The sequence below is a fragment of the Girardinichthys multiradiatus genome, chromosome 12 (genome assembly GCF_021462225.1).
Source record: "Girardinichthys multiradiatus isolate DD_20200921_A chromosome 12, DD_fGirMul_XY1, whole genome shotgun sequence".
NCBI classification, from domain to species: Eukaryota; Metazoa; Chordata; class Actinopteri; order Cyprinodontiformes; family Goodeidae; genus Girardinichthys; species Girardinichthys multiradiatus.
In genome coordinates this window covers 38,337,454-38,365,151 of record NC_061805.1, presented here as the reverse complement: position 1 = coordinate 38,365,151, position 27,698 = coordinate 38,337,454, and the positions used below count along the sequence as shown (strand labels likewise).

General features: G+C 41.1%; 1 protein-coding gene across 8 annotated transcripts; it reads left to right on the top strand.

Moving 5' to 3' along the window:
- The first annotated feature begins 577 nt into the window (after window positions 1-577).
- On the top strand, window positions 578-27,698 carry lzts1 (leucine zipper, putative tumor suppressor 1). Of its 8 annotated transcripts, none has more exons than XM_047380392.1 (11): window positions 578-793; window positions 10,175-10,234; window positions 15,820-16,054; window positions 16,142-16,270; window positions 21,374-21,397; window positions 23,234-23,378; window positions 23,454-23,842; window positions 23,928-24,101; window positions 24,268-24,399; window positions 25,884-26,078; window positions 26,336-27,698. In XM_047380392.1, the coding sequence occupies exons 3-11, from the start codon at window positions 15,824-15,826 to the stop codon at window positions 26,855-26,857; spliced, it is 1,941 nt and encodes a 646-aa protein (XP_047236348.1). In that variant the 5' UTR covers window positions 578-793; window positions 10,175-10,234; window positions 15,820-15,823; the 3' UTR covers window positions 26,858-27,698. The 8 variants fall into 8 exon arrangements, with proteins under 8 accessions (XP_047236348.1, XP_047236345.1, XP_047236347.1 ...); XM_047380389.1 differs by having other exon boundaries at window positions 15,720-16,054; XM_047380393.1 differs by lacking the exon at window positions 578-793 and adding an exon at window positions 9,863-10,092.

Sequence of the window (27,698 nt, the reverse complement as noted above, 5' to 3'; positions counted from 1 at the left end):
GATTTGTATGTGTAAAATATTTTGAAAATCATGTTCCATTTTATTTCCTCCTCACAATTTTGTGCTATTTTGATACAAAATCCCAATAAATTATATTAAAGTTTGTGCTTGTAAAGTGACAAATTGTTAAAAAGTTGTTTTTTTCACATTTTACTTCAGCTTTCACCTTTTTTTTTTTACCAGAGACATATTTTCATTCAGCATGAACAGTGTGGGGCTTAGAAATTTGGCCAGGGGTGCTGTCTGTATGCATGCAGAGACAGTGAAGTAATTTACTGGCAAGAAAAGAGAAACAGAAGGTGAAAACCAAGGTGAAAATGAAAAGGTTCAAATAGAGAGAGAGAAGCTAAGAAGCAAGGAGTTGGAAATATGAAGGTGAAAATAGCTCTGAAATAATGCACAACAAATGAGAAATGTGTATACGGGGTGACCGAGGCAAAAAATAAATAAAAAGAAACAATGGGAGGGAGGATGGGACAGGGTGGTGAATGTTCAGTGTGAAGTGGGAGGGAGTACAGGAGGGGAGGCAACAAGGATACAGGAGAGAAAGGGAAGTAGTGTGTTTATGGAGGAATGTGACAGTCTTCAGTCTGCTGAAGTTGGGCCGGTCCGATTGTGCCATACCAACTGCTGTAACAGTGTGAAGAGCTGACCAAGAGAGAACATCAGCAATAAAAGCAGAGATCCTTTTTTTTTTTTTTTTCACATTAGACTGTTTCCAGCTAATGGGTTTTTTGTCTGGAGTTGCAGCAGTAGTGATTGCTACTTTGAGGGCACACAGACTATAATGGAGGTAAGTGAGCTTTGACTTGAAGGCATGGTTGATTGACTGGATTTAAAATGGAATAAATAGTAATGGAGTATGTTTGTATCCAGGCTGTGAGTTGCTCAAAGTTTTCTAACATTAGAGCACTCCAAGCTCTTAGCTATTTTCAGTGTAAAATTGTTTGCTTTCCTCCCTTTAACCTTTAACTGAAATATGAAGGACTGGCATGAAGGTTAGTAAAAATGCTTCAGTATTTAAGGAAATCATAGATGTTTTAAAATTGAATTAGATTTTTTTTTATGCATTTCCTTGCCTCTTAAATACTGTTGCTTGGTGTTATGAATTTCAACAAAAGGGGGAGATGTGTTGAAACACTGTAGCAATGTCACACCTGTGTATAGCAAGGAATATGTTCAGACATGTAGGAATTATGAATTGCTCCACATTGTGCTTGTGACAAAGTGAGTGTGCCAGTAAGACCCACTTGTTCAGGCTTGCCTGTCATTGGTTTGTTCTGTAGTATTTTGTAGAGGGAACCACAGGGAAGGGACAGGGTTTACAGTGACATAGTAGCAGAGATGGTTCACTTGTTGTTTCCTTGATGAAAATGTGTTCTTCAGCTGTGGAGTTCAGGAAGTTGTACTGTGTTTCCTTTGCAGAACAGTCTATCCCTCATTTCCATACATGATTTTAGCTCTTAACTTCATTAATGTGGAAAATGACGATCATTGTAAGCTGTAATGACCTGCTAAAGAAGATGGAGCCTAAAATAGCTGTCCCACATAACCAAACATAGCATCAACCTCTAATGAATAAAGGCTCTGTCAGGGAAGTGCAGCATCCCCTGATCACTGTGAGGCTAAAGTTATGCTAATATAAACGTTTTCTGCTTGGATTTGCACTTTCTTCAAACTGAAATGCTAAAATTACATGCAGAGTTTTCAGACAGTTAACAATTGGCATCACAACAGTCATGGGGCTTTTATTTTAAAGCTGAGCACAGGTATCGTCTGCAGTACATACTTCATTGCTATCAGAATGATACACACTGCTAAATGTTAGCTATTGTACTCCGATATTACACCACCCGCACACACACATATACTCACACAGCACAAAAGCTTGGGAGGATAGGAGGATGGTTGTGCTCAAGATTGACAACCTTATCAGAATCTTCAGCTTGCAGGTCAGAGGGTCCTGAGTTTCCACCAGTTTATGAATATAATCATTCTGTATCATCAAATGATTAATATCATCATTCTTCTACAGTATTTAAGGGAGTACATTTTAATATGCAGAGAAAGGACTGCATCTGATGATGAGATAAATGCCAACATACGAGCATTTATAGAAAGGTTATTCACAAAACTGCTTTAACTTGTATTTGGTAAGAGATTTAATAAACTGACAAAGTGATATATGTAAAAAGTAAGGGTAAAAGTTAGTTATCGATGTATAAGTATAACTGAGTGCAGCACAACACTGACAAGAAAAACTGTTCAATTTTAACCCAAAAGAAATTGGTGCAGCAATTTGAAAGCATTTTATTTGGGTGGAATTAAGTCATTATTTTTAATGGGCTTCAGGAGGAGCAGTGTGGTTTTCGTCCCGGCCGTGGAACACTGGACCTCTACACCCTCTACAGGGTGCTCGAGGGTTCATGGGAGTTTGCCCAACCGGTCCACATGTGTTTTGTGGACCTGGAGAAGGCTGTGTCCCTCGTGATGCCCTGTGGGGGGTGCTCCAGGAGTATGGAATCGGGGGCCCTTTACTAGGTGCCATCCGGTCCCTGTACGAGCGGAGCAGGAGTTTGGTCCGCATTGCCGGCACTAAGTCGGACCTGTTCCCTGTGCATGTTGGACTCTGGCAGGGCTGCCCTTTGTCACCGGTCCTGTTCATAACTTTTATGGACAGGATTTCTAGGTGCAGCCAAGGGCCGGAGGGGGTCTGGTTTGGGGACCAGTGGATTTCGTCTTTTCTTTTTGCAGATGACGTGATCCTGCTGGCCCCCTCTAGCCAAGATCTACAGCATGCGCTGTGGCAGTTCGCAGCCGAGTGTGAAACGGCTGGGATGAGGATCAGCTCCTCCAAGCCCGAGGCCATGGTACTCGACCGGAAAAGGGTGGCTTGTCCTCTTCAGGTTGGAGGGGAGTTCCTGCCTCAAGTGGAGGAGTTTAAGTATCTCGGGGTCTTGTTCACGAGTGAGGGAAGAATGGAGCGGGAGATCGACAGACGGATCGGTGCGGCTGCCACAGTAATGGGGGCGCTGTGCCGGTCCGTTGTGGTGAAGAGAGAGCTGAGCCGAAAAGCAAAGCTCTCAATTTACTGGTCGGTCTACGTTCCTACCCTCACTTATGGCCATGAACTTTGGGTCATGACCAAAAGAACAAGATCCCGGATACAAGCGGCTGAAATGAGCTTCCTCCGTAGGGTGGCCGGGCACTCCCTTAGAGATAGGGTGAGGAGCTCGGCCATCCGGGAGGGGCTCGGAGTAGAGCCGCTGCTCCTCCACATCGAGAGGAGCCAGTTGAGGTGGCTCGGGCATCTATACCGGATGCCTCCTGGACGCCTTCCTTGGGAGGTGTTCCAGGCACGTCCCACCGGGAGGAGGCCCAGGGGACGGCCCAGGACACGCTGGGGGGACTATGTCTCTCGGCTGGCCTGGGAACGCCTTGGGCTCCCCCTGGAGGAGCTGGAGGAGGTGTCTGGAGAGAGGGACGTCTGGGCGTCTCTGTTGAGTCTGCTGCCCCCGCGACCCGGTCCCGGATAAAGCGGACGACGACGACTATGTAAGTTTAACAGTTATAAGACATTATGCTTTAAATACATTCAACAATAGCTTAGATTGCTTGTTTATTGAAAACGATTAGCTCAGGTTTAAGAAAACAAACTTGCTAGCAAGCTTTACTGTAGCTCTGTTGCTAAACCAGCTAAAGCTGGATCCTAACTTTAATAACTTGAATTCTTGCACCAGCACTGAACTCATCACAACATTTGTGAGAATAACAGTTGACAGAACATCTTCAGTTAAATTTTAACCTATTTGTTAAAAAAATAAAGTAAATGATGCTGCTAATTATTGAACAACACATTAAAATGCTTGCTTTAAATTGCAAATAATTTAATTGCTAATATTCCAAACCTACCACAGTTCCTTCTTTTAGTGAACCTTTGAAAAGTGTTCAATTGCACCACATTGAAAATATTCAGAAAATTGGGTAAAACTAATTAAATGTGGCCTTCCTAGCTTGCATGCATGGCCCTGTGTATTTAACGGAAGTAATGGGAAAAGCCTATATCTATGGTTAATGCATGACGAAAACTTCAGAATGCCTAAAAATAATGCTTCTTGGTACACTGCTCCTTCAACAACTTTTCTCTGATGGAAGAAACGCTCGTAAGTAAATATTTTATGACAGCAAGGCTGACCTTGAACTGCTGAATCAAACCAGGGGAGACATACAATCTATTCATTACCATTTAAGACATCTAGTGCATTGTATAACTGTGAATTACCCCCAATAAGATAATAATAAATTTTGTAGCAACAGATGCATTACTAAAACCTTTAAACCTTTTAGATTGTTTTTCTTCAGGACTTCCTAAACTTCTCTGTGTTCCTTCCAATTGTTGTAGGGCTAAATGTTCTCATTTAGACACCATTAAAAATGCATTTTCAGCTTTACCCTAACTGACAAGGTTATGCAAATTTATGCACTTCAGAAGCACTACTTCGTCAGCCACACAAATCTGGCCAGTGATTCACAGAACCTCCTTATCTATTAACACCCAAGGAGGTCGATCGTTTAGACGACCTAATGTCTCATCTGGATGCACATAACGGCATTTGAATGCATTCTAATTTGAACAGGAGGGGTCCTTCACTGAAAGTTGGCCCCTTATCAAAGATTCAGCCATGGGCCTGTAGCTGAACATCCTGAGATCAAAATAATGAGTTATAAATGTTTATTCACTGGCTTAGGATTGAGTCTTTCTGTGCACTCTGAACAGAGGAAACATCGACTGTATGCTGGGCAGCAGTTATCAATATATAATACAAGTTTAACCGCACAGAATACAAATCTCTCTCACGCTCCCTGGCTCTCCATTTCTGTCTCTTACTCTTTCTGCTCGTGTCCCTCACTCTGTGCCTGGTACTCCATCTTCTTCACTCCGGGGTTGTAATGAGTGTCTGGTATTCTGCTCTTCACCACTGAAGCCCCATTCATGCTCAATCTCCTTTACAATGCACTAAAAGGATTACCCAATTAGCTGATATTGGATGCCATTGTGTGTGTGGGTGTGTGTGTGTGTGTGTGTGAGAGTGTGTATGAAGTTGGTCACCAGATAGACATGTTATCAGTGGAAGCGAAAGACAGATGACTGTCCCTAACCCACACTTCATTCTTAGTTGATTTTCTGCTAGAGGCCATATTACTCATCCACACACATTAGTCCTGTGTGTGTGTGTGTGTGTGTGTGTGTGTGTGTGTGTGTGTGTGAGAGAGAGAGAGAGAGAGCGAGCAATAGAGAGTCGGACAGGCTATTGAGAATGACAGAAAAAAAGAGAGTATTACCTCTCAATAATTCAACCTAGCATCTCCAATGTTATATACTTTCTGTTGTCATACATGAGCTGCTTCCTTTGCTTCTAATAATAAGTTTTTAATTGAATTTTTACCATCATACTTGGGGGAGATTTTTCATTACCTGTAAATCATTAGTTAGTTTGTGTGAGCAACAGATCGATTGTTGTTATCTAATGTGTTGCATCACATCGGGAGGAACATGTGCCACATTTAGCCCTTATGTGATTGAACAGTGTCAGTTCAAAATTGGACTAACTCTCCGGGCTTATTGGTGCAACTCGGGCAAAATTACTATTATATTAATATTCTAGTGTTTATATCGTTCAATATTTTTTTGTATTTCTTTTTTTTTCATTCGATGTTTTTGTAAAAGATGTTAATTAAATCAAATTTTTAATTCCTTTTGGGAAGCTACAGCTAGCACTAGGTTTTGAAAGAAAAGATCAAATTATACAGCTTTTATGTTGTAGAGTTTTTATTTATTGTTGCAAAAAATCGCTTTTCTGTAAAATAGTTGACCAAATTTCAATTGTTTTTGTATAATACATTTGTCCCATTTAAGATCACAGGCGGTGCTGGGATTGCTAATGGGCGATGGCTAGAGTCTATCCCAGCTGTTGCAATACAACAGGTGGGGTATGACCTGAAGAGGCCACAGGTCGATCAAGGGGTCATTAGGTCAAATCTGAAATTCAAGAATGATAAAGAGATATTCAAATGCAGAGGTTTCTGCAGGAAAACCTTGTTTCTAAACCAACACTATATTCCCAACATTATTTACTCACCCATCCAAATCCATGTTTCAATCACCTCCATGGCCATAGGTATATAAAACCAAGCACCTAGGCATGCAGACTGCACCTAAAAACATCTGTGAAAGAATGGGTCACTCTCAGGGCTTTGGGGTTAGGATGGGGAAGATGCTGCTGCTAACCAGCAGTGGGGTTAGCAGCTACAACCCCAATTTTAATGCACTTTAGGCATACACATCTGCATTCATTACAACACATTACCACAGATACACACATAAACATTATGGGAGGTGGGGTGGGTTCTGTGCTTGGGGTGCACAGCATAGTGCCCGGTTCGGCGGGGACTGGGGGTATGGGGATGACCTGGGGGTCTCTGACGGTGCCATGGAGGGAAGGGGTTGGGGTGTTTGGCAACCTGCCTTGGTGGGTTGTTGTCTGTGTGGGTGATCATGTCACGTCTCGGAGTGGTGGACCCCGTCTGGTGGCCCTAGGCTCACAAAGGTGTGTTGGACTGGTTAAGGGCCATGGGGGTTGCTCTAGGCTCTGGTGGGTGTCCCTCCCTCTAGACCTCTTAGAGAGTGGTCACCCAGAGTGAAATACAATGCGTCCCTCCTACCTTAGTACTTCTAGGTTCCTGCGGCTTTGGTGAGCTGATGCCTGGCCAATGTGTTTTGAGTTCGGGATCTCTTTTGTGTCTGTCTCGCTCCGCGGGGCCAGGTCTGTGGCTCCTCACACTCTCTATTGCATTTTTATGAAGAAACCTTATACACACAAGCATGCTCACACCTGGATTCAGGTGTTAACAGATACACAGATGTTCTATATTGAGATGCAGTTACTACCAAATACATCTTGCATTCATTAATACTCTGCACTTTTCAGTAACATTTCTGTTGTAATAAGTTTCTGCAGGTCCACCATGACTGTGCACCTGTGAACAAAGCAAAGTCAAGAAAGACATAAATGAGTGAGATTTTTCCAGAGAAACTTGCCTGGCCAGCACAGAGCCTTGACCTTAACCAATTGAAGGCCTTAGAGAATGCAAGAAAGGCCATCTCATCCAAAATCAATGTCTGACCTCACAAATGCTGTCCTGGAAGAACGGTAAAAATGGACCATAAACGCATTTTTAAACCTTGTAAATAGCCTTCCTAAAATAGTTGAAGCTGTTGTAGCTGCAAACGGTGGGTCAACACTGTATTAAACAACTGGATGTAATTAATGTACATGTGTGTCTAAAGGCAAGTGACCCAAAATTTTTGCAATACAGTGTACTTCTACCTCTGCACATCTATCTACGCTATTCAGCGAACTCTTGTCTCGCTCCAGCCGATAATCTTTTTAATGTGGAGTAGTTAAATAAATTGGGGGGCCAATATTAATTTTGACTGTAATATATTTCAGTGTAGCTCCAGTTAATTGTGTAAGGACTTACAGAAAAACTTTCTCCTAAACTTACTGCTTAGTGTTGTTGTCAGATTTCAGAACTAGCATGTCAGCTGCTTTCTGCTGAGCTCTCCTCTACACCCAACAAGATGTGATCTTTTCCGCAATACAAACTGACTTGTTGCTGCAGCAGCCAATACAGTCTATCTTTCCCTCTAAACATCAATGTGAATGGAGAAAAAAACTTTATTGGATACCTAGTTACTAGATATATAAAATAATGTGCATGGTCTTTACTACAATTTTACAAGTTGTGCATGTCAAAATAGGCTTTGTTTTTAAAACTGGCTGTATAAATTTGCTGCACACATAAAATCCTACAAAGTAGACCAACTACAAGTGTCAGGAGATGAGTTTAGCTGGGAAAGCTGTGACTATTTAAAAATGCCTCGATAAGGACTCTGATTCGATACTTGTCCTTGATCAAGTCTGCATGGGCCAGTTTTCTAAATAATACAAAATATAAATCCTATCTAAATTTGCTTAAGGTTTTCAGGTTGAACTTATCAACAAAGACACTGCCACAAAAAGTTTGTCATATAGTCAAATAAAATATTTTGTTTAACTGCCTAAGCCATTAAATCTAACATGTAGGAAAAGCCTTTAAATTTGGACTTTAATTAAAAATAACTGTATAAAGTTCAAGACCTGCTTAAGACTGCAGACATACACAAAGGACAATAAACTGAGATTGACCTAAAAAAAACACACATTGAACTAGATAGATTACACATGCATCTGTTAGAAATTACCATAAAGACATTGTGAATTAAAGCAATGCCATCTGGCGCAACAGTGGTGTACAGAAGTACAGTGACAACCCAATTTTATGGCCATTGTTAGACAAGTATAAATCCAGGAACTTTCTAACACACTGCTGTCCATCACTGTCTGTGCTAATCGATTGGCAATGCTGCATGGAAGTGTGTGTGTTTTTGACAGGCTAGCAGAGGGACTATTGTCAGCTCATCCTATGGGGGGGACAGGGTTTTTGTCAGGCTTGGGCTCAAACGCGAGGTCGACACCCCCACCCATACTGCCCCCAGCAGACACACTTTAATATGCAAAACCCCTTCTCTGCTTGCAAACACACACATACACGCATATTCAATGTGCACAACTCTCTTTTGTCCAGACAAAGACAGACCTGGAGCCAGTCAGATATGAGATTAGATATGTGCATGCACCCACACAAACACAAAGACACATCCATCCCACCTCGCCAGAGGTCTTGAAACAAACAACCCCCCCCCCCCCCCCCCCCCAAAAAAAATCTGGTAGGTCAGACATTTGCATCACCTATTAAAATTTGCATTGCTTGAACAATACAAAATCACTTATATATTTGCACCAAGTAGATGTGAAAAAGGTTACTTGTGAAAAGCCAATAAGTGGTGGTGTTATTGTTCAGACTAAGAGGCTTCAGGGTCTGTATAAGACTGACTACAGAACAAGTGCAGTCAGCTGAAAGGGTGAGTGAAGAGTACAGCTGAGAGAGAGATTAAAGCAGATCTGCAGAGATACTGGAGAGTACTCGCTAAGGGGGTCAAAAGATTCTGCAAACATTTTAGAAATAAAGGTTCCAGGCGGTCTGATGTAACATGACGTAAACGTTTGTGCTGTTCTCCATGCACAAACTAAAAGAGCGGTTTAGTAAGTTTAAATACAAACATGTTTTTGCTAAATTATCCTAACGTTCAACGGTTGCTTGTAACAAGGGTGAAGCATGAAGCACTAGTTTTGTCCTAGAAACAGAATTATTTATTTCTGTTTTTGTTTTCCTTCTTTCATGTAGTACATTATTTATTATTCTGTCTTGATGTGTTTATTGCATTCATTCTGCCAAGAGTTTTGTCAAAAGTAATTTTGAACCCCCTACTGCTACTGTGAAACTGTGTTGAACTTTTGTGGACATGAAAAAGTGTCTAAAACCAGGAGTTCTAACACTTTGTGGTCGTAAATTCAGAACGGTGGCTCTCTAATTTACAGGGGTAGTCATTTATTTCACAATCAAATATGTTCCTAGGCTGTTTGGGAGCAGAATGAATCAAATACCACACAAGAGCTTGCACAAAGAGGGCACACTTCAGCAGACAAAGAGCAAAAAGATAGAGGGCAAGCGCCTTTTTTTCTCCTCCAGATGAACTGTTTGTTCAGGGTGGGTGCAGGGCAGCAAGTTGGATGGATGGGTTGAGGGAGGGACTAACAGGATGAGGGAGAGAGGGAAGGATGAATGGTTATTACACAGTTAGTCGATGCACAAAAGGGGGGGCATGCAGAGAGAATCTGGGGGCTGGGGGGTGCACCGAAGGTGTAAAAGATCCTTTGTGAAAGCTGGGAGTTAATCACTTGAGCGGCACACGCCGGTTCTATGGGAGCACATGTTATACACCAGCTCCCCTGGGAGGAGTGGGAGGTCTCTCACACACACACTTTTGGTGCACACAGATACACAACTGAATTTCCATATCAGTTATGAAGCAAAACTCGTCACAAGCTGACTAGACAATCAGGAAGACCCACCCCTTTTAACAGGACGGTTAGTAGACCTTCCATAGTGTTTGCATTTGCGCCTCTACTATTCGTACGTACACACAAGCCTGGCTATTTGTTTCCTTCAGAACTGGATGGATCACTCTGCAAGGGCTTGGCAAGAGATGGTTGCTTAGTTTGGCCTGGCAGTAAGTAAAATCTATTGTTTCATTACACTGGTCTATTGTCAGAGGTGAATGTTGATTTCTGAGAATCATAGTGGGGTCTATAGATTTAGTGGCAGACAGACTCAATTAGACACAGCCATGTCAGAGACTGTTTACCACATTGACACAGAAGAATGTTCTCCTGCAGGTTTGTGGGGGTCACAATTTTAAGCAACGTCTACACTGACTGAACATGTTCTTTTTCATTTCTTCTAGAAAATACAAAAATGTTCTGCACTTTCCTCTGAGTTCCACGGAATTCTTTATAGTTTCTTCGCTACACAGTCTCACTGATGGTGTTGTGATTCTCCTCATCATGACACATGAGGCATATTTTCCATCTCTCACCTCTCTTTGTTTTGGGGTGATAAGTCTTCATCAGCTCTCTTTTGCCTTTACAAAGGACTATCCTTCTCCCACCATGTTCAGAAGAGAAAATGAAAGCTGTTAGGCTACAACCCTGCGTCAAATAAAGTGTACACAAATATTTTTCATGCTTTGTTGTTGTGGCTAAAAAATATTTAAAGCCTCAGGACCAGGTGGTCCAAGGTGCAGAGATCAGCTGAGGGAGTTGACTTTTCCCCTGTGGGTTAGAGATCATAATAGTAACATCTGTGATCTGTTTACTTTTGAATGGAGGTGGAGACAGTGACACAGCATGAATAGCAATGATGGTAATTCAACCAATAAATGTGTTGGTCAACTAAACAACTTAAATGCAAAATTTGGTGAAAGGTTTATTTATGTCAACAAATAGATTCATCACACACAGTGGGATGTTACAGCTTAGCGTGAGTTACAGTTTTATGTGTTAATTTATGTGTATTTTTAAAATTATGCCTTGAAGAAAATGAAAACCCAAAAATTCCGTTTTTCAGAAATTTGGAATATTACATATGACTAATAAAAAAAATATTTTAATACCAAACATATTTTGGATATTGCCAACACAATCATGGAGAAGACTGCTGACTTGACAATAGTCCTGCAGATAGTTACCCTTCCCAAGCTGGTTAGGTCACAAAAGGTCATTGCAAAAGAAGCTGGATGTTCACAAAGCACTGTATCCAAGTGTATTAATGAAACGTTGTGTGGAAGGAAAGTGTGGTAGAAAAAGATGCAACTGGGCAACTACAGCTTTGAGAGGACTGTGAAACAAAGCCCATTCAAGAAACTGATGGAGATTCACAAGGTATGGCCTGTGGCTGTTGTCAGTGCTTTAGAAGCCCCCACACATAGACATAGCCAAGGCATGGGCTACAACTAAAATTATTTGTGTTAATGCACTCTAGAATCAGAAGCAATCTCAGAAGCATATTTATCTGGGCAAAGCAGTAATAGGATTAGATTGTTTCTAAGCGGTCTAAAGTCAGTCTTTCTCTTCTTGTAAACAGTCTGCTGTTTAAATTCCATGCATGCTTTGACCATTTAAAAAAAAAATCTTCCTACTCAGTTGTGCATTTCTTTTAATCTGTTGTAAATTAGGGCTGCACAGTGGCGCAGTTGGTAGCACTGTTGCCTTGCAGCAAGAAGGTCCTGGGATCAATTCCCAACCGTTGGTCTTTCTGCATGGAGTTTGCATGTTCTCCCTGTGCATGTGTGGGTTCTCACCAGGTATTCCAGCTTCCTCCCACAGTCCAAAGACATACCTGCTAGATTAATTGGTCACTCTAAATTGCCCTTAGGTGTATGAGTGTGTGCATTGTTGTTTGTGTGTTGCCCTGCGATGGACTGGTGACCTGACCAGGGTGTACCCTGCTTCTCGCCCATAGACTGCTGGAGATAGGCACCAGCTCCCCTGCAACCCACTATGGAATAAGCAGTAGAAAATGACTGACTGACTGTTGTAAATTATCCCTTATGTACAGTCTGTTATACTTTTTTTTGTTTCGTTTTTAAATTTTTTACCTTTGTGTGTATCTGCATCCTTCCATTTGCATTTCACTTTGCTGCTGGTACATGTGAATTTCTATTCTATTTCTATTCTAAAGTCCCCTTATCAGGGAGAAGTACATTTTTCATTTCATTTGAAAATAAAGGTCTGACTCTGAAAAACGAGTTGAGAGGCATATAATCTAAGTTGACTGAGGTCCAGGTAAAGTTACTGCAATGATTTAGTAATTCAAATAAAAGAAGCCCCACCATTTCGAGTGCACATAGTACACAATACATGGACAGTACTTACAGTGCATAGTACAGTACATTTTTCAGAATTCAGAATAATTACAATTATAAACATATTTACAAATGTCTCTTTTAATTTCTAATTCTTTCTTTTACCAAAAATAAAAGAAATTGCAGGAGTCATTCAGGGGACAGCAATAGCCACGTGTTGAGTTGGTAGATTAATTAAGTAGGTTGATTAAGGTCATCCAAGAGGTTATTTGTCAAATTCTACAGCAGCGGCTTAAATCACAATGCAGAAATCCAGTCAAAGCACCAGAGCGGACTATTATTAGCCAGTTTGTTTTGCAAATGAGAGCAACGTTTCCTCAACTGCTGGGATAGATTGAGCAGCAGATAATATGAAATAAAATAAAAAATCTGAAGAGAAACGTAGTGCTTTGGTTATACATGAAGAAAATGTTCTGTTGACAGATCTATTGCTATATACAGTCATTTTGTTTAACAGTATTTTTTAGCCTCTCTGTATTTCTTTAAAGGTTTTTTAATGTAGACTTTTGTTGATTTGTCACCTGTGTTAAATCTGGTACATGAACATGTTCAGGTGTGTAGAATGACCAATTTTGAGAAAGATGAAGAGGACAAAGGCAGAGCAGAGGACAAAGTGTTAGAAGCCAGAAAAGGAAGGAAGTTGTGTGGCTCTCAGGGAAGAGTTGAGGCAGGGTGGGTGGCCAGGAGGTGCTTCCAGATGATTGGACAGCTACAGCTAATGCTATCAGGGAGACAGGTGGGAGAGTACTTGGTATGTCTTCTGGAAGGAAAGTTGATAAGAAGACTTGATGGTGGAATGTGGAAGTACAGGACAGAGTGTGTACGGAGAAAGAGATAAGCTAAGAAGAAGTGGGACACTGTAAGGACACATAAAGTGAAGGTAAATGTAGCTAAGGCCAAACAAAAGGCATATAGTGACTTCTATAATAGATTGGACACTACGGAGGGAGAGAATAATTTATACAGGTTGGCGAGGCAGAGAAACTGTTTTTGGAAGGATGCTTAGCAGTTAAGTGTGATTGAGGATACATATGGAAATGTACTGACAGGTGCAACAAGTGTGAGAAGAAAATGGAATTTCTAGAGAAAGCTTGGGACAGGGAGCTGACAAGCTATGGTATTGTATGAGGAAGTCTGGAGTCGCAAAGATGTATGTTAGAGTGGTGCAGGACCTGTATGTGAGCTGTAAGATAGTGGTGAGGTGTGCTGTAGGTGTGACAGAGGAGTAAAAGGTGCAAATGGACTGCATCAAGGATTGTTTCTGAGCTCTTTGGAGTTCCTTGAGACGGAGTTAAAGAGAACATGTAGGTAGTGGATGTGACAGAAGAAGATGCAGAAGATAGGGTTAGATGGACACAGATGACTCACTGTGGCAACTCCAGAAAGGAAAAAACCAAAGGAAAAAGAAGAAAACCTGAACATTTTCAGAGGAATGGTTTTCAAGCTGCTTACAGTTCTGGTCAGAGGTTTATATATACTAATTATTGATATGACGGTCATGTTAATTTTGGGCTTTTAACAATTTATTTGATATATTCTTTTTCCATAGTAGACCTGATTATACAAAATACAACTTCAATGAGAAACAAAACTGAGTTAATAGAAGCTTGTTGGTATTTGTCATGAACTTGTCTTTTAAGCATACTCCATACATCTTCTTAATGTTAGCCAGGTCCATGATGGTACCACCACACTGCTTTACAGTTGGAACAGTGTTCTAAGGTTTGAAACCCTCACCTTAACCCCCTAATAGATGTTTCTAGTTATTGTGACCAAGGAGCTAAATCTTTGCCTCACCTGATCATATGTATTTGTCTTATCATTGAGGGTAACTGCAAATTTCAGTCATTTGAGCCTGGTGTTGAATTTGGAGTTATCTTCTTCAACATCTAAGCCAAGGGACTTCTACTATAGCTCTTAAGAGTCACTGTCAAGCAACTTTGAAATTAACCTTTTGTCCAAAACAACTGAATTAAATGGCTGAATTACCACCTCTCCATGCATTTATTAGAGGCCCGGTAATGAATCATTCTTTTGATTCAGGTCTATTGGACCACGGATACATCTCAACACTGTAGGACAGTGGCTCCCAAGGCCTGGAGTTAAAGACCCTAGTTCTAAATCTATGCTAAAGTTATATTCCTTTGACTGTGAATTGTCACACTGGTGTTCTGGAATCTTCTAGGTTCTAGTTTAATTGGTTCCAGGGTTGTCTTGGACATCCAAACCAATATAATTTCACCTGAGGGGGGCAGTTCTGGTCAGATGGTGGAATCTTGGCCACATTTGGGTGTTGCAACAGGACGATGATCCCACACAGACATCAAAAAGGTTGTAGAATGCACAAAGAAAGGTAATATTAACCTAACTTATTAAACTACACTAACTAATTTTAATGTGTTCTACCCATTCTGATAATAAAAGGTTTTACATATCACAAGAAATGTGTGGTTCAGCTGTAACTTGCTAAAGGATATTTAACAAAATTTACCAGGTTGCTTTGTATATATTTAAGCCTGTATAAATATTTTTGAAGTTATAGAAATCTGCATGTAAATTTAAACTTAGCCCCTCAGTTTTTGTTATTAAAATTAATTGCAGTTGTAAATTGTGCAATTGTTCCTCCCTGGAAAATGCACAGTCATTAAAATCATTAAAAGCACCAAATAAAACTAGCATTGATGTCCCTGAGGAGTATAAAGTATGTATACACCTGGCCAGAACTGTATCTCTGTTTGTGAAACAATCAGGATTAAAAAGCACCTAAACTCAAAGGATGAAACAGTTAGGTATCTTCACATAGCAGACATAACTGATAACTTAGCAAGGTACAAATATTAAATTTGGTATTTAGAAACTTTGTTATGATCAACAGACTTCTTTCCATTAAGTCTGTAGAAAGAAATGCCACCGATAACCGATTTACAAATAAAATACAAATTTAACACCAAAAAGGTGAAACCAAAAGAGGTATTGGCTGAAAACATACACCAGAGTGGAAGAATAACTAAAGGATCTTGTTTCAAATCTTTGGTGGATTTTTTTTATATTTCTTAAAGACATGACTTTAGCCCTGACACTTAAGCCTTTGTCTAAATTCATGACTTTTCAAGCCAATATTGTACTATAGCTGTTATAGGCAGGTACAAGGAATAATTTGTGAAAAAACAGCCAAAGACCAAAGAAAACCTTCCCTCAACCTTGAGGAAACCAAGATAGAACAAAGAGATTACTGGTTGTTTTAAACATATAATAAAACATAAACACAATATCTCTTTCTTTTGTCTCACAGATGAGGCCAATGTCAGAAATTTCCTGGTGTCATGAGACGTGTCCTCCATTCAGTACTTTGTAAGTTTTCCATCTGGACCTGTCCCTACCTGTGCTTGCAGGATCATGGGTAGCATCAGTAGCCTTGTTGCTGGTAACAGCGTCAACAGCAAGCACTGCAGGGCTTCTGACTATCCGTCAAAGGAGGGAATGAGCGCCCACAGGAAGAGTGGAGGGTGCAATCTTGATGGCTTACTGAAGTGTGGCTTTGCTCAGAGCTCCTCATCCACCACTCACCACTCCAGAGGCCTGTCCCACTCAAGGTCAGGAAGAAGTGAAGATTTCTTTTATATCAAGGTAAGATAAGAGAACTAAGAATAAAAATTTACTGTATGGTATATACACAGCATCAATTTTGGGCAAAATGTTTCTGTATGACTCAAGGTGGACCATAAACCGAGGTCTGCGTACCACAGAGAGAGATCAATGGAGGTGGCTGTGAGTAGGGGCAAGGAATCAGATGGACGACAAAAACCAAAACTGTTGTTTATGCCAGGAAAAAGTTTAGAAAGGGTGAGTTTGGAACGTCCTTCCTGTTCATTGATTAAATTATATTTGACCAAAATTTTGACATGCTATTCTATGAAGCATTCGATGATTATAGGTGTGGTTGTATATATATATATATATATATATATATATATACAGGGGTTGGACAATGAAACTGAAACACGTGGTTTTAGACCACAATAATTTATTAGTATGGTGTATGGCCTCCTTTTGCAGCCAATACAGCGTCAATTCGTTTTGGGAATGACATATACAAGTCCTGCACAGTGGTCAGAGGGATTTTAAGCCATTCTTCTTGCAGGATAGTGGCCAGGTCTCTACGTGATACTGGTGGAGGAAAATGTTTCCTGACTCGCTCCTCCAAAACACCCCAAAGTGGCTCAATAATATTTAGATCTGGTGACTGTGCAGGCCATGGGAGATGTTCAACTTCACTTTCATGTTCATCAAACCAATCTTTCACCAGTCTTGCTGTGTGTATTGGTGCATTGTCATCCTGATACATGGCACCGCCTTCAGGATACAATGTTTGAACCATTGGATGCACATGGTCCTCAAGAATGGTTTGGTAGTCCTTGACAGTGACGTGCCCATCTAGCACAAGTATTGGGCCAAGGGAATGCCATGATATGGCAGCCCAAACCATCACTGATCCACCCCCATGCTTCACTCTGGGCATGCAACAGTCTGGCCGTGTATATTGACCCTTTGGACAGTTCTGGTGGAAACAGGAGAGTTGAGATGCACATTTAATTTTGCCGTGATTTGGGCAGCCGTGGTTTTATGTTTTACTCTGGGCATGCAACAGTCTGGGTGGTACGCTTCTTTGGGGCTTCTCCACACTGTAACTCTTCCGGATGTGGGGAAAACAGTAAAGGTGGACTCATCAGAGAACAATACATGTTTCACTTTGTCCACAGCCCAAGATGTGCGCTCCTTGCACCATTGAAACTGACGATTGACATTGGCATGAGTGACCAAAGGTTTGGCCATAGCAGCCCGGCCGTGTATATTGACCCTGTGGAGCTCCTGACGGACAGTTCTGGTGGAAACAGGGGGGTTGAGGTGCACATTTAATTCTGCCGTGATTTGGGCAGCCGTGGTTTTATGTTTTTTGGATACAATCCGGGTTAGCACCCGAACATCCCTTTCAGACAGCTTCCTCTTGCATCCACAGTTAATCCTGTTGGATGTGGTTCGTCCTTCTTGGTTGTATGCTGACATTACCCTGGATACCGTGGCTCTTGATACATCACAAAGACTGGCTGTCTTGGTCACAGATGCGCCAGCAAGTCGTGCACCAACAGTTTGTCCTCTTTTGAACTCTGGTATGTCATCCATAATGTTGTGTGCATTTCAATATTTTGAGCAAAACTGTGCTCTTACCCTGCTAATTGAACCTTCACACTCTGCTCTTACTGGTGAAATGTGCAATCAATGAAGACTGGCTACCAGGCTGGTCCAATTTAGCCATGAAACCTCCCACACTAAAATGACAGGTGTTTCAGTTTCATTGTCCAACCCCTGTATATGCTCATAAAAATAAAGGGAACACTTAAACAACACATTATAACTCCAAGTAAATCAAATCAAACTTCTGTGAAATCAAACTGTCCACTTAGGAAGCAACACTGATTGACAATCAATTTCACATGATGTTGTGCAAATGAAATAGACAACAGGAGGAAATCTTTGGCGATTAGCAAGACACTCAATAAAGGAGTGGTTCTGCAGGTGGGGACCACAAACCACTTCTCAGTACCTATGCTTTCTGGCTGATGTTTTGCTCACTTTTGAATGTTGGTGGTGCTTTCACACTCGTGGTAGCATGAGACGGACACTATAACCCACACAAGTGGCTCAGGTAGTGCAGCTCATCCAGGATGGCACATCAATGCGAGCTGTGGCAAGAAGGTTTGCTGTGTCTGTCAGCGTAGTGTCTAGAGCCTGGAGGCGCTACCAGGAGACAGACCAGTACACCAGGAGACGTGGAGGAGGCTGTAGGAGGGCAACAACCCAGCAGCAGGACCACTACCTCCGCCTTTGTGGAAGGAAGAACAGGAGGAGCACTGCCAGAGCCCTGCAAAATTCAATTCAATTAAATTTTATTTATATACCGCAAATTCACAACACATGTTGTCTCAAGGCACTTCACAACAGTCAGGTACATACATTCCAATTAACCCTAACCATTGAACAGTGCAGTCAGATTCAGTTATTTATTCAAATTGGATAAAAAGTTTTTCTGTCTAAGGAAACCCAGCAGATTGCATCCAGTCAGTGACTTGCAGCATTCACTCCTCCTGGATGAGCATGTAGAGACAGTGGACAGTCACTGGCGTTGACTTTGCAGCAATCCCTCGTACTGAACATGCATGTAGTGACAGTGGAGAGGAAAAACTCCCTTTTAACAGGAAGAAACCTCCAGCAGAACCAGTCTCAGTGTGAGCGGCCATCTGCCACGACCGACTGGGGGTTTGAGAGAACAGAGCAGAGACACAAAGAGATCAAAGAAGCACTGTTCCAGGAGTCCTTTCTATGGGAAGGAAAAGTAAATGTTAATGGATGTAGCTCCTTTAGTCGTTTCACCTAGAAAGAAAGAACAAATCAACTCTGAGCCAGTTTTCAAGGTTAGAGTCTGAAAGAGAGCACATATAATTAGTTACTGTAAAGCTCAGTCAATCGCCATGTCTAGGAGAGAGAAAGGGTTAAACACTAAAAGACAGGGCCATGTGGATCATCGGTAGAGGGTGAGCATTAAGTTGTTGCCAGCAGAAGCTTGGATGATGCCCCTCTCAAGAAAGGTGACACAGAGCCAGACCAGGTGTAGCTTCTAGGAAGAGAAAAGAGAGAGAACAAGGTTAAAAGCTGAAATAACAGCAAATAATGCAAAATTGGAGAGTAGTGTGAGAATTTAGCGAAGAGGGTGAAAGTGGTCGTTATGTCCTCCAGCAGCCTAAGCCTATAGCAGCATAACTACACAGATAGTTTCAGTTCAGATTATTTAGTTAAACGGCGCTTATTTACAACAATGTCGTCTCAAGACACCCCACAAAGAGTCCCACTGATGGTCATTGTTATACTAAAAACCACAAGGATTGGGATACCTCTCTCTGTCAGACTGATTATAACCATTGGAAAAGAGAAGGGGTCATACAGGTAGCAGAAATGGAGGGTGTGTTTGCACTTTAATCATAACTGTGCCGGTTTAGGCTAAACCTGACTTCCCCTTACTCCATCTAACAGGGAGGGAGGAAGGGTTAAACACTGACAGACAGGGCCATGTGGATCATCGGTAGAGGGTGAGCATTAAGTTGTTGCCAGCAGAAGCTTGGACAATGCCCCTCTCCGGAAAGGTGTCACAGGTAGACACAGAGCCAGGCCAAGTGTAGCTTCTAGGAAGAGAAAAGAGGGAGAACATAAAGTTAAAAACTGAAATAACAGCAAATAATGCAGAATTAGAGAGTAGTGTGAGAATGTAGCAAAGAGGGTGAAAGTGGTCATTGTGTCCTCCAGCAGCCTAAGCCTATAGCAGCATAACTACAGAGATAGCTCAGGATAACCTAAGCCACTCTAATTATAAGCTTTATCAAAAAGGAAAGTTTTATGCCTAGCCTTAAAAGTAGACAGGGTGTCTGCCTCACGGACTAAAACTGGGAGCTGGTTCCACAGGAGAGGAGCCTGATAACTAAAGGATCTGTCTCCCATTCTACTTCTAGAGACTCTTGGAACCACCAGTAAACCTGCAGTCTGAGAACGAAGTCCTCTGTTAGGAACATGTGGAACAATCAGATCTCTGATGTATGATGGAGCTAGATCATTAAGGGCTTTATATGTGAGGAGGAGAATTTTAAATTATATTCTGGATTTAACAGGGAACCAATGAAGGGAAGCTAAAATGACCTCCAGCAGGCCACAAATGTGCATGTGTCTGCACAAATGGTTAGTTGAGGATGGTATGAGGGCCCGACGTCCACAAATGGGGGTTGTGCTCACAGCCCAAAACTGTGCAGGATGCTTGGCATTTGCCAGAGAACACCAGGATTGGCAAATTCGCCACTGGCGCCCTGTGCTCTTCACAGATGAAAGCAGGTTCACACTGAACACATGTGACAGACGTGACAGAGTCTGGAGACACCGTGGAGAGCGATCTGCTGCCTGCAACAGCCTTCAGCATGACCGGTATGGCAGTAGGTTAGTAATGGTGTGGGGTGGTATTTCTTTGGAGGGCCGTGTGGCCCTCCATGTGTTCGCCAGCGGTAGCCTGACTGCCATTAGGTACCAAGATGAGATCCTCAGACCCCTTGTGAGACCATATGCTGGTGCGGTTGGCCCTGGGTTCCTCCTAATGCAGGACAATGCTAGACCTCATGTGGCTGGAATGTGTCAGCAGTTCCTGCAAGATAAAGGCATTGAAGCTATGGACTGGCCCGCCCGTTCCCCAGACCTGAATCCGATTGAGCACATCTGGGACATCATGTCTCGCTCCATCCACCAACGTCACGTTGCACCAAAGACTGTCTAGGAGTTGGCGAATGCTTTAGTCCAGGTCTGGGAGGACATCCCTCAGGAGACCATCCGTCGTCTCATCAGGAGTATGCCCAGGCGTTGTAGGGAGGTCATACAGGCACGTGGAGGCCACACACAATACTGAGCCTCATTTTGACTTGTTTTCAGGGCATTGCATCAAAGTTGGATCAGCCTGTGGTGTGTTTTTCCACTTTAATTTTGTGTGTGACTCCAAATCCAGGCCTCCATTGGTTAATAAATTTGATTTCTATTCATGATTTTTGTGTGATTTTGTTGTCAGCGCATTCAACTTTGTACAGAACAAAGTATTCAATGAGAATATTTAATTCATTCAGATCTAGGATGTGTTATTTGAGTGTTCCCTTTATTTTTTTGAGCAGTGTATGTATATATATAGAGCTCAAGGAAAAGCTTGAGAGACACTGGCCATCATGTTCCGCAAAACTGTTTGTGTTTCTGTTCAGTGCACTCATGTGTTTTTCATGTAGCCCATATCATCTCAGTTGGATTTAAGTTTCTGTTTTCTGTCCCTTCATTGTCGGGTCATCTGTCGTCGTCGCCGTTGCTGTCTTCCAGGTTCCTGTGTTTCCTTTGTGTCCTGTAAGTTCATCATCCTTTTTATTTAAAGATATCCATCCACCATGCGCCTGTCGATGTCCTGTTGCCGGTTCAGTCCTTCAACTCCACAAACTGTGACACTGGCAGGTGAAGGCAGCAGTAGTGCCCATGGTCATTGCAGATCCCTTAAGTCCCACCCCACCGAATTCATGCCCTTATGGACATTGCTACATTCAAAATGTCACCATATGCTATACCATTAAGAGTTGCTTACTCTAAAACTTTTGGCAACCCCAACCACTGGAAGAAAACCAAAATAATAATCATCCCTCCACCAAACTTAATATTTGGTAAAATACTGTCCCAAATGTACTCTAAACCTAGCAAAACCCAAACCCAGACACCACTATTGGATTACCAGACAAGAAATCATGATTTGTCAGTAAGTAGAATAAACATCTAGAATGCAGGGGCTGCGTGCTTTATACCAATGCATCCGTTGCTATTGCATTGCATGAAAGCTTGGCTAATTTGCGGACCACATGAAGTTTAGAGGTCTGTAGATATTGACTCTGCAGACAGTTGGTGGCTTCTGCACAGTGTGTAAGTCAGCATGGGCTGTCCCCCAGAGCTGTACTTCCTATTTGCTTAGTTTATGATACAACAAACAGCTCACCATGGAATGTTAGAGAGGAAACTTAATGAAAGGACTTATTTCACAAGTGGCATTCTATCACTGTACCATGCTTGCTGAAGTTGGTAAGAGAGTTTCATTATCTACAGTAAAATAAGTGCTATACTGACATGCTGCTTAGAGGAAGAAGTCATATTTGAAAACAACCTTAAAATCAGATCAAAGTCTGCAGATTTGCCAAAGTAACAAAGTGCATGTTACTTTCAGATGCAGCTAGCTGTTGTTAGCGTAATAGTTAGCATCCAGATTTCAGTATTGTACAAATCATCTCACACGATTACCAAAAAGTATATTCTTAGAAATTTTACATGTCGAGCAGTGATGTGGAGGATGAAAAAATAAACAGCATGCTTTGTAGTATATTAAACATTTCTCATTACTTATGTTAGATCTTCATAGCCTTTTAATCACCCACCCCCAATACCTGATTAATGACCAAAGAATGCTTTGATCTTCTAAGAGCGGCAGTTTCTGCGCCAGGAACACATAAGCAAAAGCATTTTCTTCAATAGGTCTTTATTCCTCTGGGGGCGGACAGTGCAGACAAAGGGGAGAAGAGAGAAAGAGAGAGATCGAGGGCTGGGCAGAATTTGACAGTTTGAGAGAAAAAACACAAAAAGGCACCATAGCCATGAAGTCAGTGAGAAGGAATGCTGAGCACACAAGCCTTGCCTCTTACACTTCAGCAATAGCTCATATTATTAATATCATAGAGAAGGGCTATTCATCTTCCCTCAGACAGCACATGGAGGGGAGATGTAGGCTGCACAGGAGAAGAGGGGAGTGCAGAAAGAGCAGCAGGGGAGGTATGGTGCTGTGGTACCACTGGTGACAGCCTTTAACTGCACAGATGGGGCATGTGGACTATACATTCACCTCAAAAAAGGAGTTTTCTCTTCTTAAGACAGTGCAGAGAAATGTACTAGTAGTTATAGCTGTGTGGCTCATATGTGTCAGCCTGTAGTGGAGAACGCCCCCATGCATTACTGGTTCCATTTCTGATATGAGATGACAACAAGGAAAAAAACATTATTTTACTCAATTAGACCCATATGAAAATGACTACTTCAAAAGTTTAAAATTGTTTATCTTGCACAATTATTTGTGTCATTTCTGAAATCTTTTATAAAATGGAATTATTTTTGCTGTGCTGTCATCTAAGAGGAACCCTTTTACTCTTCCAGACTCCTGCTGAGAAATTGCTGGTCCATACCATTGCCTTGAAGTCTGTGAACACAGCAATGGCTTCATCCTCAGAGATTGGTGACATCCATTGTCCGATGAGGAAAGCAAGCACTCCAAATGTTGGACACAAACAAGAACCCTTAGGTGTTTGTCAGCATTTTGATAAATAGTCGACCTAAATTTAAATGACATAAAATAACTGTAATTTCTGCCTTTCAGGAACTCTCTCTGACTCTGGGCGTAACTCTATGTCTAGCCTCCCTACACACAGCACCATTGGCAGTCTAAGAGCCTCAACAGGCCTTGTCAGCCAGAATGATGGGAGCTCAGCTCTTAACAACCTCTGCAAAGGACAACAACTGAATTTTCCTCCATGGGTCAACGGAAATAACACAAACCTTGACTGCAGCTACAGGCCTTGTTTAAACAGCAGTGTGTTGGCTTCTAAGTCTAATGAGGATGCTGGCTCCCCACTGTCTGCAGACAAACCACAAACCTTTTCTGAAACGGCAGGGGGGATCCGTTCCCCCATAACGACAGATCAGTTGCTGATTGAGCATCTAGAACAGAGACTGCTGGAGAGGGAAAGTGAACTTCAGGAGCTGCAGGTACTAAATGTAATGAAAGAAGCATCTAGTATGATCAAAATAAGCCTGCATGCTATTCATTTCTGACTGCTTAACTTTACAACAGGGGAGTTTAGAGCAGAAGGAGGAAGAAACATGCCATTTGTTTGAGGAAAGACAAAGGTTCTGTGCTGAGGAGATGGATGGACTGAAGCAGCGGTGCACCACGCAGCTACGAGAAGTGACTCAGATGAATGCAAAAACCCATCAGGCTCTTCAGCTGCAAGTTTGCCACCTCCAGGTCATCTTCTACCTGACTCCACGCAGTTCTGCTAGTTCATCCTCATCCTTCAATCACTGTTTTACTCATGATGCAGTACTTTGGCATTAATTTATCTGAGTAACAAAGCACTGCAAGGTGTATACCTGGCACGAAAAGGTTAAATGAAACTATTATTTTTCCGCAGAAAGAGAATGGGAAGCTTCAGGAAGATCTCTTGAAGCTGACTCGAGAGAAGGACTTTGTTGAACTCAGACTGAGGTCATATGAGAAAGAGAGCACACAGCTTGTGCCAACACTCGAGGAAACACAGTGGGAGGTCAGTGGCATATGTTGCCTTATCAGCCAATATGGCTGTACTAGTCACAGGCCTGTTGCCTTTAACAATATATACCAGGGTTTAAAGAAAATTATGGTTGAGTAAAGATCTAAGAGGACCAGAGTTTTTTCCTGGTGTATGAAACATCGAGTAATACAGCACCACCTCTTCCTGACGTGTTTCTGTGCACTACTGGTGAGTTAGAGATACTGAAATCTGGGTGTTTGGAAACATTTACAGATGTAAAAGACACGGACAGTCACAGTGTGGAAATGAGCAGCAGCCATCAATCTTGTTAACCTATTGCTTTTTTCAAACTACAGTTGGCAAGTTATAGTTAGCATATCTGTTAAGCTGTCAACTGCAAGCTGGTTAACTGAGTGGATAGCCCAACTTATTAATGAGTAATATTAGCTCCTTTAACATGAATAAATGTGTATAAAGATATAAAACATTCTCTGCAATAAGCACTTGAAATTTACTTGCAAATTTAACAAGGGATAATTCTATATTTTTAGTAAAAGTCTATGAATCAGAATAACAATAAATAACATAGTAAAGATAACATAATTTTACGAAAATGAACAGGGGACAGTTAACTTTAAAATATTTTAGGCTACAATGTAAAATTTCATTGCTAAATGCATGTGAAGGGACCTTTAAAGACAAAATGTTCCCTGTGCACTTTCACTTTTGCAAATAAAAGTACTTTTTTATGTATAAATAATATGGTTTGTGCAACAGGTATCAATGGACCAAACAGTATCAAGCTTTTAACTTTTAACTCACAATAAAGTTCTGCTTGAAAGTTACTAACCCCTCAGTTACCTCAGTTTGGTGTTCAAAACAAGCAGACAAAAAACAAACAAAAGCATAAATAAAAAAAGTATTTTAGCATACAAAATTGCCTTGAATCAAAGACCATGTTGGTAAATGCAAAATAAATTGCTATGTCCTTTTTGATGGAAACAAACTTAGTATTTTCTTTCTCTTGATTGTTTTCAAAGTAAACAGTTCAATAAGTTGTTTTGGTTCTTCTCTGTTCCACAATTGTTGGTATTTAGAAAGGTGAAACTTTGACCTGCAGCAATATGGAAACACCATTTGTCCCCTTACAGATTTTTCCAGCTTTTGTTATTTTGTCAGTTTTATTTTACTTAGTATAAATCTGCCACCGTATGCAGTCAGAGCCTAAAACTAAAACTACTGCACTAAATAAACTACGTACATTATATTGATAACAATTAGTTATCCAACTAGCTATCCTGTAATAATCAATAGAACATTTAGCTTTCGATATACGGTAAAGGTCATGTTATTTTCGAGCTACACTTCTACAGTACCTTTAAATTGTACTAAAATACTGTATGCTGTTTTAGTTTGGGGAAAAGGTTTAATTATCCTCCATTATCTTTCTGTAGGTATTCAAAATACAACCTATAACGTCCTTTTCTTGATCATAATCATTTCCTGTTCAAATGTAGGTGTGCCAGAAGACAGGAGAAATCTCTTTACTGAAGCAACAACTGCGGGATTGCCAAGCAGACGTGAGCCACAAGCTAAATGAGATTGTCAGCCTCAGGGCATCACTAAAGGAAAACACAGCAAGAGTGGAGAGGCTCGAGCAACAGAACAAGGACTATGAAGACAAACTCCACTCTTGCACCAGAGAGGTTGAGGTTAGTATTGTTGTTTTCTTCAAAACATAAATATCTACACACTACTCTTTAGGCTCTAATGTAACTTCTAGAAAGGAAATCCACTGTTCTGCTTCTGAATCTGACTGCAATCTGTCAGAAAAAGGGATTTTCTCAATTTTCACTTTTTGTTGAACTTAAATACGATCTTCACAGCTGATCTTATCAGAACATTCACCCAAGAAACAAATCTTAAAAAAAATAATCTTCTGGTTGTGTTTGGTTCCCTTTTTGCTCAGGTGTGCCAAAATGAACTTCAGCGTAAAAAGACTGAGGCGGATTTTCTGAGAGACAATGTGGGCAAACTGGAGCAAGACATTCAACAAGTCAAACAGGATCTTGTTACAGCCAGAGAGCAGAAGCTGCAGAAAAGTTTGGAGCTTGAAAGACCAATCCAGGAGTTAGACTGTCCTGATCAGGTCCAAGAGTTAGAGAACAAGAAGTACATTTTCAATGGATCGCTCCAAAGAGAAGTGGAGAGACTGAAGCAGGAGCTCAAAGAGGAGAAGAATGCACAGGAGAGGCTGGTCAGCAACTTTGAACTGGAGAGGCAGACATGGAACAAGGAGAAAGACAGAGTGATCAAATATCAGAAGCAGCTCCAGATCAATTACCTGCAGATGCATAAGAAGAACCAAGACCTGGAGAGGATCCTGAAAGAGCTGACGGCTGAGCTGGAGAGCCGAACAAAGCTGGGCTTTGACCTCAAATACAGCGCAGGGTTACAAACTTATGAAGACGTCATTGCCACAGAGATTTGAGAGGCGTGGACAACATTATCTTTATAAAAAAAACGATTTTTCACTTCACTCACTTCAAGCACTAATTCTTTTTTTTAGACCTTTATTTATTAAAATTAGATTATTATAGAATAATCAGTACTACTGAAAATAATCATTGATGATGACATCGTTCTTACTTGTTTTAAAGTAAATGATAGAAGTGTTTATGTGTAAATAGGCTTATTTTTCATCATTCTGTCTAACAAGAAAAATTGTTTCAATTTGACATGCCAGCTCAGACGAAAGTGATTATGTGTTAATATTAATGTCTAATAGAACCATGGAGTACTCATGATCATTTTAACATTTGTCCTTCCAGCTTGACGGTAAGAAAATGATACATCATCTGTTATAAATGGACACTGATGTATTTGATCTGTCTTCATGTCACTCTGTGCTTCCACAGTGTTTACTCTTAGTGACATTTCAATGAACCTTTCAGTCTTTTCAAAGAAACCCAAAAATCTTATATTGCAATTGTTTTCCTTTGTTTCACTAATGTGGTGTAAAACAGCAATTACTTAAAAATACATGCTTTAGTGACGTTTAATAAGTCATTTGTTTTCAACCTAAAAATGCAATATTGTATAAGCAGAACACAGCACAGTTTTAGTATATCATTGTCACTCTCTAGATCTTTTAAAATGTAACCTTTGTTACGGCATTTCAGTGTTTAGTAAACTTATCTTGCCAATAAAAAATGTTTATTTGTGTGATTGTCTCATTGGATAAGTATATTTACAACTTGGACTATTTTCATACACCGTTTGTATAGAAGCGTTTTTCCTGACTGTCTGACATTAAAGCTGCCTAAACGTTT

Coding starts and splice junctions, on each gene's coding strand:
- lzts1 (XM_047380391.1), top strand. CDS start 15,824: ATGGGTAGCATCAGTAGCCTTGTTGCTGGTAACAGCGTCAACAGCAAG. Junction 16,271..21,373: donor CAGGAAAAAGTTTAGAAAGG/GTGAGTTTGGAA, acceptor GCTGTCTTCCAG/GTTCCTGTGTTTCCTTTGTG. Junction 21,398..23,233: donor CTGTGTTTCCTTTGTGTCCT/GTAAGTTCATCA, acceptor TTACTCTTCCAG/ACTCCTGCTGAGAAATTGCT.